The following is a 13,956-nucleotide window of genomic DNA, read 5'->3' on the forward strand; positions in this document are numbered from 1 at the left end:
CCCGCCCCCCTGTCACGTGACTACCCGCTCAGCCGCACGCGCTCCGCCGGCGGCCTCGCCACCAAGCGCGCGCTCGAACTCAAACGCAAGTACCTCCTCGGCGAACCCTCCCCGCCCGCCGTCAGAAAATCAGACTCCACCTCCCAAATCGACACCAAACTGGAAAGCTTCCGATCCACCATAACAGAATTCCAAAAAATGCTCCACCCCGCCCCCACCCCCTCGCCGCAACCCCAGAAACCGATACTCACCTTCAACTTCACCGCTGACGAAAAGAAATCCCAACCGATGCCGGACATCATTAAAAATCTATGCGAAATCGCACCCGTCGACTTGCTCACGAAAGGCGACTCTCCCCTCTGCAAGAAAGACTGGCGCGACGAGCCGATCACGGAGGAGAAGAACGAGCCGGAGCCGGAACCGGAGCCGGAGCTCGAGTCGGACTCGCTGTCGGAGGACGACTCGTCGCACACGGAGACGGCGCCCAACCAGCCCGTGCCGCGCGTTGAAGTGCACGACGAGGGCGGCGAGCTCATCCAGCTCGACAGCCTCATGCTGGTGGACAGCGCCACCGCCACCGCCAGCGCCAGCGCGCCGACCGTGCTCGCCGCCGAGTCCGAGTCGTCCGAGTCCGGCCGCGACGCCACCACGCTCGCGCTGACCGAGACCGAGCTGTCCGACTGGGCGGCCGACAGCGCCGTGCTCGACGACTGCGCGCTCGACGACCGCGACGAGCGCCGGCGCCGGTCCCCGCGCGCGCTCAGCGGGCCCAAGCTGGTGCACGACGCCAAGAACGTATCCATCGCCGCGCACGTGTGCGGCCGCGCCAGCCCCGAGCGCGTCGTGTACTCCAACGCCTTCGAGAACTTCGAGTTCGCCGACGAGGGCGAGCAACCCGCGCTGGCGCCCGCCGCGCCGCGCAACCTCGGCTACATGGAGCTCGTCGACGACGACTACGACGCGCACTCGCCCGGCAACGACCGCTCCATGAACTTCATCGAGCGCAGCTTCTCCGAAACCGTGCTCAAGCCCAGCCTCGACGCCGGCGGGTTCCGAGAGACCCCTCGCACGCCCAGCCCCGTCGCCGACACCAATATCGAAGAATCGACCGCTGACGAACTCAAATCGCCCCAGCTGCTCAAATCGATCGAACAGGAAACCAGCGAGAAATCAACCGACAGCCCCACGAAAAGCGAAACCACCACCAAAGTGGAAAATGAAAGTAAAGAAGACACCGCAGTTACACAATTCAAAATGGAGTCGCTCAGCATATCGGACTCCTCGCCCCCGCTCGACAACACGGAACCCAACAACGAGTCGAAGGATCGAAACGTTCGATCGGAATCGACGGACGCCGTTTCCCCGCCATTAGTACCTGAAACCCCGAAAACGATTAGGTTATTCTCGACGAATTCGCCGATCGCGTTCGCGCCGACGACGATTCGGCTGTACTCGCCGGCGATCTGTCGGTCGGCGAGCGAGACGTTCAATAGGTCGAATTCTAGAAGCACGGACTCCCCCTCGCGGAGCATCGAGCTGACCATCAACATGAGTTCGGGGTCGGTGTCGCCCGTGAGCCCGCCGCCGGTGGACACGTCCAACAAGGTGCAGGAGCTGAAACGCGAGCGCGAGGAGCAGACCGAGGTGGTGCGCCGCCTGGTGCTGGAGCGGCTCGGCAGCGGCCCCAGGACGAGTAGAAAGTCGACGCGGAGGACCAGGGTGTCCCCCATGTCGAACGTTCCACCGCCGGTGCCGCCGCCGCCGGCGCTGCCCACGCCGCCGCCGCCGCCGCCGCCGCCGCGACCGGCGCCGCCGCTCATGTCGCTCCCCGTCACCCCGTCCTTCTCAGACCCCGAACTAGCGAGAGAGAGGCGAAACAAAAGCATCATGAAGAGCATATCCAACTACCTGAACAGGCGGCTCGGACCTCGACAAAAGGTAATTATACTTCCAAGTAGTGAATCAAAGTGCAAGAAATTTACAGCTTAAAAACGCATTTTGCACACCATTCAACATACTCAATACCATACCATTGATTTCAAAGCAATGAACATTGCACTATGAATCGTTTGCATAATGTCAATACTGTACATAATAATACAATTGTTACCAAGTTAAACGATGTTATTAAAACGGGGGTGGTTGTATAATACCTAATACTAAGTAGGGGTGTCCAGTTGGCAGATTTATTTGGGGTTTGGCACTGACGATTCTGTAACAATCCATTTTCATTTGTCTTTGCTAGGAAAAGTTTTATTTCACTTACTGAATTTAAGTTTATTCAATTACAGAAAAAAAGTCACCAAAACTATTTGGATTCCTATTTACCATTTATTAATTTATAAATCTACAGTGGAGACAGCTGAGTGTGGTCACAGTCACCGTCCCACAGTTGGAATGAGGGCAGTGCTTCGAATAACTATTGTTTAACATCAATATGGATTGCTACAGTCTAAATTCAATAGTATCAAAATTCACGTAGTGGACACCCAACGTAGACTAACAACAGTTGAAAATTTCAGTGGGCCTCGGATCCAGCAGTGTCGCGCCACGTAAGAGAATCGTACCATGTCGTGAGTCGCATGCTACCATCTCCCTCGCACCCGCACAACAGCTATTGTACGTGTCTCGCTCGCACACGCGTCGATCATGCGGATCGTTGGCTTTGGATCGCAACTTGTCTTTGTCCGACCACTTTAATAGTTTTTTGACAAAAAATATATCTATCTATCACTACACTGTTGTTGTTAGATTTGCGAAGACGTCACTACTACAGTGACAGATAAACTGACAGTAGAACAAATTCAAAATAGTTCAGTGAAAGCTTTGTGACTACGGTATAGGTCGCGCAGCAAGAGTTGAGCCGATAACTCAAGCAAAGATTTGTATCTGTCTGTATACGCTTGTCGCGTTTGCATATTTGTTTTATTATGACTGATTTGTATATTCTGAATAGACATGTTGACACCACCAATCAATTGACGTACTTTTTAAAACTTTCAAAACGAAACTAATTTTAAATTACAATGCGACCAAAAATAGTAATTTACAGGTAATTTAAAATTAATTAAGTTTTTAAGACTAGAATGAAGTGTGTTTTTAGAACAGTTGTTATTTTGAATTATTGGGGAATGGTGTCAAAATTTCTTTTTAAATATTACTTAAGTGTGGGTATGTGTTAGCCTCAACTGTTATGCTACCTATATGATGGCACAAATCTATCAAAATATCTCAAATCAGTGGAATTAATAAAGTTTATAATCTACACGAGTATGATCCATAGCCAACGCAGTTCCTGTGTCGTCTAGCATTGCCACCACATAGCCGCTGTTCGTTCTAGCCACAGACAATCTCACTTCCTGAGGCTGCCATCTTCCGACTGTTCATTTGTCTCTTAGTTTTAAGCAGAATGTCTTGGAGAATGCATGTAATTATCGCTTTATAAAGGAATGTTCAAATGTACAAAGATAATTTGGTTACATAGAGAGCTACCGTGTTTGCGTTGACTAAAGCCCGGTCTGTGAGCACGTAGAATTTTGTCCAATGACCCCAAGCTACCCATACTTATCGCTCGCGCGTAATTATATTGCTGTCGTGACTGCGACTGGCAACCGCAGTGAATGTGCGAGCGCGACAGCAACATAATTACGCGCGAGCGATAAGGATGGGTAGCTTGGGGTCATTGGACAAAATTCTACGTGCTCACAGACCAGACTATAGATGGCGCCACTGACTACTCGACAGTGGCGCCCTCCTGGTGAGTATAATGCAGGACTTTATTCGCCAATGGCGACAACTAGTAACCGCAAATACAGTAAGCAGTATTGGATGGATAAGTTTTTACCCTGTCAGAAAAAACAGATGTCGCCTTGAACACTCCTTTTATATCTTTGTTTTGGCTAAAGAAATCTAGGCTTTACAGTTTTTATGCATTTTAAATTGGCTTATAAAATCTTCAATGGAGGTAGGCAATTCTACAAAAATAATATCAAATTAATAAAAAAAATAGTTTTTGAGATGAAAACATTCTGTGAATGACAGAATTGAAATAACGAAATGCATTGCTCGTTTATTAATCCTTTTAAATTGTAGTGTGTGCACTTCATGCTAGTCTACTGAAATTGTTTAAATATTAAAAATAGCCCGCTACTCGTTGATATGTTTTAAATAAAAAGTAAATTTGAAAGTTCAAATCATCAAAATCTGCAATATTTAGGTGCAGCTAGTATCAATAGTCATTCATACAGCATGCAATAAATTCTTCGATCAATTCTTTTAGTAGTTACTGCAGTTCATAACTGAATGACCAAGTAATGGTTTTTTGTCTTACTCGTTTTCTCAAAAGTTGTTATTGGGTTATTTAATTTATCATAGTTTTACCATAATGTGACGAGTATCCAATTTCTAGCTTAGGACTCAGGAGTCATGTAGCTTTGGTGGCTATCACCAATAGTGTTTGATGGTAAAGCCCGGTCCGTGAGCACGTAGAATTTTGTCCAATGACCCCAAGCTACCCATCCTTATCGCTCGCGTGTAATTATATTGCTGTCGCGACTGTGCGGTGGGCGCCGGCAGTGAGTGTGCGAGCGCGACAGCGACATAATTGCGCACGAGCGATAAGGATGGGTAGCGTGGGGTCATTGGACAAAATTCTACGTGCTCACAGACCGGGCTTTTGCTTTAACGATGTCTGACACCTAGAGTCGTCGGTCAAGTGTGAGTTTGACACAGGAGCCGCCGCCGCAACGGCTGCCCGCACACAAGTCGACCGGAGCGCTCCAGGAGGCGCCGCCGGTCCCGCCGCCGCCGGCCGCCTACTGCCCGCCGGTGGAACGCCGGCACCATCATAGGATGCCAGGTATCGACACCAACAAATTTATTACTTACAACTACGGGACTATTCCCACCTCTCGTTCCCACCACTGCAACTCCTGTGTAGCCAGGATCTACAGCTTGACCGCCACAAAAACCCAACCAATGAAGGTCAAGGTCCCGGGGGAAAGTTAAACTGTCATTGGACCCGCAACGAAATTAATTAGAAGAAAAACTTACAACTTGTCGGAGGAAGGTTAACACTTGAAGCTAAACACCGCGTCATTTAATAAATGTACTCGCATTAATCTCCCACAATAAACGAATTATCTGTGGATTTTGTGTCTTATGTCTTTCAACTTAGGTTCTAATGAGGGTTTTCGCGAATGAAAGATCCGCTAGATGGAGGGACGTGGATGTGGGGTCTGACTGCTGCGTGATTGGTGGATTTTGACATATCTGTTAATGTCATGTCAAAAATAACCAATCATGCAGCATTTGGACCTCGCGTCTACGTATTCTCATCTGGCGGACTTTTCATTCGCGAAAACCCTTATTGATGCTAAACACCTCTTCATCGTAATAAATGTACTCGCATTAATCACCCACAAAAAACGAATTATCTGTGGATGTTGTGTCTTACGTCTTTCACAACTTAGGTTCTAATTAAATCCAGGAAACTTGCTCATAATTTGGTACCTGAAATATGTTGTAGATTGGACTACACTTGAAATAAATTATGCCTTTTTGTTATTAATACAATAGACGACGCTAAAGGATGTCTAAAATACTGCTTATATCAATAAATAATCCCTCAAAATCAATCAACCTCATTTTAGCATTTTATCCGTATTAGCATTTTGCATTTAGAGCATTAACATTTTCATTTGCATCATTGCATTATTTATTTTACGTCACGCACGTCATAATATCATGTATGACAGTCAAATATTGCCATAATCATGCGCCAGCGCATATTGTTTTAACCTAAGTACGACTGCGTTCTATATTTATAGTAAATTACGTTACCCACGATTTTGCGTGTGTGGAGACTTGATTTCAGTAAGACTTTACAAAATCTTCAAAGACATTAAAGGACCCAGTCGCACTATTGTCATGTGGCTCACTCATACTGCGCATTAGCGTTAACGTAGAGCAGTGTTTTTCAACCTGTGGGTCGCGACCCCCTGGGGCCAAGCCTCTATAGGGGGGTCGCGAGAGGTCGTAAAAACTACCTCAGTAAAAAAACCAGAGAAGTTTAAAAGCTAGATTTATCCGAAATCTAATTATGCGAATGCATAAATGTTGTATAGATTGAAGTATTTGTTCCTTATAACATCTTTGTAAAAGGCATGAAAAAAAAGCGAACGGTCGGGGGGTCGCAAACAATGAGGATCAGTACTGTTGTAGAAAATTCAATAAAACTAGTATCTACGTTAATCTTTAAGACATAAGAAAGATATATCTTTTTGAATTATCCAAATCGGACCATTACTTACGAAGATATTAAGTAATAAACATAGGCCGTTTTTGCCGCTAAAAGTCAACGTACGCAAGGCCGCGTGACGTCATTATATCCGAATCGAGCGCAGCCGGCGTACTAATGGGATGGAAAATATTTTTTTCCGGCTAAACTATCAGTTTTAGAAAAAAACTTTTAATAACATTTATTCTTCAAAATAAAGTAACCTATCGACCAGTAATTTTTAAAAATAAAAATTGTGAAAAATAAGTATTGCTATGTCCAAAAACCACATTTTCATAGGATTCGGGTTGGGGTGAGTGTAACTTAATGATTGTTTGTATTGAACATAATCCCAACTATATAATATTATAAATGCGAAAGTAACTCTGTCTGTCTGTCTGTCTGTTACGCTTTCCCGCTTAAACCTCGCAACCGATTTTGATGAAATTTGGCATAGAGATAGTTTGAGTCCCGGGAAAGAACATAGGATAGTTTTATTGTTAGAAGTTATACCTTATTGTTAGAAGTAAATAAATTAATACTTATACATTTTTATATTTTACTTGGAAGAAGATATGACTCTAACAACACTTATGTACACTTTATTTGAATAAATCGCCAAATATACCACCGCGGAGACCCCAATCGCGTCTCTGCGTGCCATTGAATCGTATGAGCGTATGGATTTTTTGCGTTATTTTTCACAATTTCCATTTTTAAAAATTACCTATCGATAGCTTACTTTATTCTGATGAATAAATGTCATTACAAGTTTTTCTCTAAAACTGATAATTTGGCTAGAAAAAAATATTTTCTATCCACGCAGTACGCCGGCAGCGTTCGGATCGGATATAATGACGTCATCGTCCCCGCGCCGGGCGGTCAGTGAACTTTTTTAGTAATTTGGCCATAACTTCGTCAATTTTTGTCGTAGAACAAAAATTTTTGCACTGTGTATTAAGGATTTCTTAGCCCTATAAATCTACATTCACAGCTAAAAATCGAAATGATGCTCATTTTGTTCATGCTAGGGGGGTCGCGTCATGAAAAAGGTTGAAAAACACTGACGTAGAGCATGCTTTGCGCTAACTAGGGCCGAGCGCGGGTGACGTCGACGAGCGGGACGCGATGCAGTTGTGGTTCGAGGCCCGCTGGGCGCGGCTGGTGGCCCAGCGGCGGGCCCGCGAGGAGCCGCGCGACGAGCCCGCCGCCCGCCGCCTGGCCCGGCTTGAGAGGCGACTGACGCGCCCTCTGTCAGGTTAGAACTCTTGTGGAAGCAGCTGAAGGTCCTTGGATGGAGTTGCGGGAATTCTTTCTTAGCTTGCCAGGGGACTTGGTGCGAGTTTAGAGTAGGCGCGCACACCGTTGATTTTTCGTCGGCCGATAGTTTAGTCGGGCAGTTGATCAGTATGGGCATGTATGGGAGTGCGCACACTACGCCGATTCGATTTGGCCGATTCTTCATACAATTTAAAATCGGGCACAACTATCGGCCAACTAAAAATCAACGGTGTGCGCCTACTCTTACATCAACCGTCTTCGCAAGCGACTGCGTAATAAATTACCTTAAATGCATGCCGGATTGTACAGCGTCCCTAGCGGATTCTTTCAACAACTAAAATCTTCATAGATTTTTTGACGCAAACGTTAGCGACGACGTTCAATGCAAACTCGCACTAAGCACACAGTCTCTACGGACTCTGGTAGTGATTGAAGCTTTGGGCAGGTGCACATCGAACAACAATTGTTTAGTAACAGCATCTCTGATGGCGTAGCAAATAAGTGTGATGGTAAATTCAACATGTTATGTTGATATCCTGTTGTCTCCTTTTGGCCAATACCAAGTAAGTTACGTTTTTATGGATCAGCCAAGAAAATACATCATCATCTACGATTCACATCGTAATAAAGCATGCAAAAGGAAATAAATGCAGCCAGCAAGAAAGAAAAAGGTACGTTGTGTATTACAATATTATATTAATATATCAATCATATCGTGACTCACATCCCATGCATTTTACAGCATTACGCGCATGTCTATTTTGTAGAATTTTATTCGTAACTAATTGAATGAAGCTTCTTATTCGTGTATGTTATTCATAGCGCATTCTTTATCACGTAATGTCATCTTACTTATCAAAATTACAAAAATATGAATTAAAATATGCTTTTGATTTTGTTGCGATTTTATACTATGTTTTTAGTTTACTAGAGCGAAAGACTTACGATATTTGTTAAGGTTTTTAAACTCAAATGATGCTCATGTTTTTTGTTTTATCTCCACAGCTGAGCAGCAAGCAGCAACAGTGGCTGAGCTAGTGCAAGTGTCAGCGCAGCGAGAAGCGCACCAAGCGCTCATGGCGGCTGACAGGTAAGTCGTTTAACTTTAGGCCCATAAAGTTAATACCTAGCGGAATAGAGCAACAAAGAACTGAGCGAGCGAGCTGTCACTGTGTGATAAAAAAAGATGCGTGATGCCGTCGCCGTCACGTCAAACAGAACCATTTTTTGCAATATTTGACGGTTCGGTAGCACTTATTGGCACGCTGAAAATATGAGCTCTGATATTTTTTCAGATTTTTTGCGAGTGAAATGGTGGATGTTTATGAGAAATTGTGCTTCAGATACGTGGTTCGGTGATTGAATAATGATACAAAACAGTGCAATAATCCTGACCACTGACACGCAAATGACATTCGGTGTCATCCAAAATCGGTTCGTTTGACAGCTCGTGGTTGTTGCTCTATTTCGAAGGAATATTAACTTTGTGTTAGGGCCTAAAATCCTAAACATGGGACTATACCCAGCGCCTGTTCCCTCCCACCGCTGCAAGTCTTCTCTAAGGCTGGTTTTAGAATCGCGCTGACCGCTCGCTGATCGTTGGCGCTGACAGATCAATATGTATGTCATTGAAGGGAACGTTCCTGAGTGACGCTGATCGCTCGGCGCTGACGCTTCATACATTTCGGCTGTCAGCGTGCGTCAGCGTGACTCTAAAACCAGCCTTAAGAATCCAGCTTTACCGCCATAACACAACCCATTAAAGGCAAATTTTTTAACAGTACCTTATAGTGTTATTGGATAAGATAATTACATGCTTCTGAGTTGTAACCCAGTGGATTTTACCTCGAGTAAATTCTTAATTTTTGCTATATTTATGTCTGCCTGTTATGTACCTAGGTTACCAGCGCTATTATTGTCTAGTTTTTTTGTATAGCTTGTCACGTTGTGTATTTATTTATAAGTAAAGCCTGGTCCGTGATCCTGATCCTTATCGCTCGCGCGTAATTATATTGCTGTCGCGACTGTGCGACGCGCGCCCGCAGTGAGTGTGCGAGCGCGACAGCAACATAATTACGCGCGAGCGATAAGGATGGGTAGCTTGGGGTCATTGGACGGGATTCTACGTGCTCACGGACCAGGCTTTAGTCATGCACACGAAAATCTGAAATGAAATAATTTATTCTTGTCATTTTAATATCGGCGTCACGTTTTAAATTAAATTCCTCTCTTTCTAGAAGACGCAGCGCCGCCGGCAATGGCGTTGGCGACTAAAAAGCCTCTCTCAAACTACCCTCAATTTTTCCCGCGACTCCAGTTCTTATCTTCCAACTACAGGCGATTGCTCCACCCACGGAGAAGCAACTGGTAACTAAAAACTAAAAATATTCGAAGAATGGTCGTCGTGCTGTCGACATATAAACCGGGAGGTTTAAGGTGACCGATTGGTGTGTTAAAATGTTTAGTTCAATCTATACTTTTGTGTACGTGCAAAGGAATAGTTACAAATCTGCAATGACATCACACGCTTCTTCTTTCTTTTGGAGGTGAGAGTCAAACAAGTATTTCCTTGGAATTGGGTGATTAGCTGTTAATATACAATTTTCTCTGGAAACATGATAAAAAGAACGGAAAAAGTGTAGTGCTAAAAATGTTCAATCTAAAACTACACCCAAAATACGATTCATACTCAAGTATGAGTTTAGTTTTACAATACGGGCATAAAAGTGGTACTGTAAGTACACCCTGTATATTTGCAACTGATGACGTAGTTTTAAGGAATGTTCGGTTTAATTGTCACACGACCATCTTTAGGCTGGGTTTTTAAAAGGCGTGCTGTCGCAGAATTCAATCATTGGTATTGTTTGTCAAAATAGACGCGAAGTGTATAATCATTTGATATTTTTTCTTTTTTTTACTTTTATACACAACTGATCAAAATTCCTCGCATAGATGTATTGTTTATAAATTTCATTTAATCAATAAGGCTCATAAACTTGATATATTTCGTATTTCAGTTTGTAGCATGTCGAATAATTTTTCTATACATTGTCGAAAAATTACTTTCGTACCTCATTGTCCAGTGCAGTGCTCGCGCCTAGTAAGTAAATTGAAAACAAGCTCTATCGCCACATGATAAAGTTTGATTTCCATTGACAAATGATAGGTGTGGAAACTCGTGTTCACGTGTGACTTATTCCTTTGCACGTATGTTTATTAGTTTGTAAGAAAAATGTTTTTATTTAAAGCTTTATACACTCATATAACTTGGAACGCGATGCCATTTTTTGTTTTATAATACTCGCAGACGACGTTGACGTTTGTTATTCAAAGTTTATTAATATCACTTACTTAATATAACTTTATAACAAAATGGTTCTAAATAGAAATATCATTGTTAGACAAGTAATCAGCGTTAATTTAACATATTAGTTAAATCGTATGATTTAATTCAAACGAGTACAATTTATTGACAATGTTGATCACAAAATGTATTTTCTTTTTTTTTTGACACATTTACGACTCTAATTAGACCCAACAAATTCAGACCCCATTATGTAATCAAAGCTTTACGTTAGATTAGTTAAATGTAATTAAACTCATTTAATTTATAAGTTGGTCATCGCAGCGCTCGCGAGAGGGTGGACTCGGCGATACAAATGTCACAAAATAATATTTAAAAATCCCAAAAGGGTACGAACGGTGTGCTAGATATGCCAAATGAGTTTACATACTTTTATTGTATAGTTATATATCTGCTGTAAATGTATAGAGTTAGGTAAAGTACTCGTTGTCTGAATTCGCTATCTAGCTTCGTGTTGAAGGCCAACATGTATAAATTATATTTGTTTTTCTTTGGGTTTGTATACAAGCCCCTCTTCTATACTTGTCGTGGTCAGCTGGTGGACTTGACTGGCCGTAAAAAATAATATATTAAGGTACTAATTATTTAATTTGTTACAGCCCTTGGACACGGTAGGGTTTCATAGACTGCTGAATGTTGTATTTAACTTAGTGACTCCTTGTTTATTTACACATTACTATTGTTGATTGGCATATTTATATTTATCGTTTATATTAAAACTATACTTTTTTTAGCTTCTTTCAGCTATTAGAGTTACTTATAATTTATTACGAGTGGACGTGCGTTTGTCGTGATACTAAGCGAAATACTTGAGGCTTCGGCCTTGTCCAGGAGGGCGAATTTGCCGCGAATGTCTTCGCGCGAACGTGAGCGTAATGTATGCGAATTTTCAACTCGCGCGAGTCTTGGGGACACAATGTATTGGCTGCTGGTATCTCGCCAACGTGTGTTTGATTCTACGCGCGAAGACATTCGCGGCGAATTCGCTCTCCTGGACAAGGGCTTACGAAGTGAATTTTTTAAATAAAATTGACATCTATTTCTGTCAAATCAGTTATTGTTAATTTGACAGTGAAATAATTTGAGATCCTCGTAAGTCATGACTTTAAACTTCCCCAAAAATAAGTATGCATGTTCAACTTTGACACTCGGTGTATACATGTTTGTAGCCACTGTGAGGTAGGCGCACTTCGGGCCTTTCACACAAGCAATATACTATATTGTATGTTGTTTTAGACGTAAGAGTATGGAAGTGTACATTTTCATATATTTTTGTATGCATAAGCGGTGTAGAGAACGTGATTCCATGTCGATTTGATGATTATCACCATTTACTTTGAAGTAAGGATGGGTCGTAAATATTTTTGATAGTTTGAAAAGTATATTTTGTATCTGAGATTACATATTTCTTGAAACGAAATGAAATCGTTTAATACAAAGAAAAATATTAATTGTAATCATGTGTTTTGTTGTAGATTACTGTGTTATCGCATGCATTATTTTTTATTAGTTGACTAGAGAAAAAATTAACTAGGTATACAAAAATTATGGAATATGGCAGCTATATTTTTAAATATAAAAATGTCTTTCGTATATGCATTTGCCATTGAAGAGTACATAGATAAAACACAGAAAAAAGTTTATAAACATACACAGCCAAATTTAAAGTATGCTGAATTGCAGACATAAAAGAACTTATTTTATTATACATAATTAATAATAAAAATTGATTTCGCGTCAAATTAATTAATAATAATAATATTTAGCATTCGATGTTGTTCAGATACATGTTATGTCGATGTGTATGATGTATAATGGGTTGTGTATGCAGAGGACATTTTATTCATAATCGTCAAATCGACATAATATAAGATAGAACAGATCAGATTTAATGTGGTACGGAAGGAATGCTGTAGCTGTTTCTTTTTCAATGTTTGTCATCAACTCTTTAGAAGCCAAATGCAAGAAAATTTATAAACAACTGGTTGGAAATTTATTCATTCAATGAGGGTTTTCGCGTATGGAAGATCCGCTAGATGGCAGGACGTGGATGTGGGGTCTGACTGCTGCGTATCTGTCAATGTCATGTCAAAAATAACCAATCATGCAGCATTTGGACCTCGCGTCTACGTATTGCCATCTGGCGGATTTTTCATTCGCGAAAACCCTCATTAGCTGTTTGAGTTTCTATTGAACGCTTTTCTTGCTAATATGTAATTTTTTTCTAATATTTACTTTAATTGTACCTTGCATTGTATTGTAATATGGTACTTTTTGTATGTTTTATGTATCAAAATTATGTAAACTTCTTGCGCAGGACCCCAGTGTTAAATCGTGGCTACTGTAAACATGTCTCGCTCGCCTCTTATGACGTGTGAGAGGAGCATAGCACGATTTTCCGTCTTACATAATAACATGTAGCTTTAAATACCTTTTTTGTTCACCAAACAATAATTAGAAAGTGCCTACGAAATCTAACCAAAATCACTAAGCATATTTCATATTATTATATGTATATTTGTTTACTATTTACCATTTAACTTCCTTTTTATGGTGTGATTTTACTGTTCACAAAACATAGGGGAGAGTTCGGTATATTGTACCGCCGGGTAAATTGTACCACCCTCATATTTCGTAAAGTATTTATTGAATGTCTGTAATTGCAACACTCAGCGATACACAACTAAAATCAATTAATATCGGCCATGTGTTTTTTGCCGTGACAACAAACACCTGTGTTTTATTTGGAAAAGCATTTTTTCATTGTTTTCAAGTAACTTTTGACAATACATGTTTAGATTGTAATTTTGTTAAATTTAATCACAGGGTGTTTCTAATATATTATTTAGAAGCGTAAATTAGTGTGGATTACAATTATTTGAAACATTTTTCGGTATTTATAAGCTATATTTTTTACCGATTTTTTAAAAGCACTATCACCTAGTCGGCTAAATTGTACCACATCAAGTTGTATGGAACTTTACCAAAGGATTTTGAAATTTTTTTTAGTAAATCATATTTTGAAGTTATAATA

At 41.6% G+C, this 13,956-nt stretch overlaps 1 protein-coding gene across 9 annotated transcripts in view; it reads left to right on the forward strand.

The window, feature by feature from the left end:
• LOC114362758 (F-actin-monooxygenase Mical-like) overlaps nt 1-12,036 on the forward strand; it is a 36,919-nt gene extending 24,883 nt beyond the window's left edge. For 3 of the 9 annotated variants that reach the window (XM_028318278.1, XM_028318279.1, XM_028318286.1), the window contains 6 exons: nt 1-1,938; nt 2,523-2,573; nt 4,732-4,858; nt 7,371-7,535; nt 8,564-8,648; nt 9,796-12,036. The exon at nt 1-1,938 is cut by the window's left edge and continues 201 nt beyond it. In XM_028318278.1, coding sequence (XP_028174079.1) covers nt 1-1,938; nt 2,523-2,573; nt 4,732-4,858; nt 7,371-7,535; nt 8,564-8,648; nt 9,796-9,832 — 2,403 coding nt within the window. In that variant the 3' untranslated portion in view covers nt 9,833-12,036. Of the gene's footprint in view, nt 1,939-2,522; nt 2,620-4,731; nt 4,859-7,370; nt 7,536-8,563; nt 8,649-9,795 lie in introns of those variants that run through there. The other 6 variants (XM_028318280.1, XM_028318281.1, XM_028318282.1 and 3 more) reach the window with 6 other exon arrangements.
• The last annotated feature ends 1,920 nt before the right edge of the window (nt 12,037-13,956 follow it).

The sequence above is a fragment of the Ostrinia furnacalis genome, unplaced genomic scaffold, assembly GCF_004193835.3.
Source record: "Ostrinia furnacalis isolate ACB-3 unplaced genomic scaffold, ASM419383v2 OfSCF6717, whole genome shotgun sequence".
NCBI classification, from domain to species: domain Eukaryota; kingdom Metazoa; phylum Arthropoda; class Insecta; order Lepidoptera; family Crambidae; genus Ostrinia; species Ostrinia furnacalis.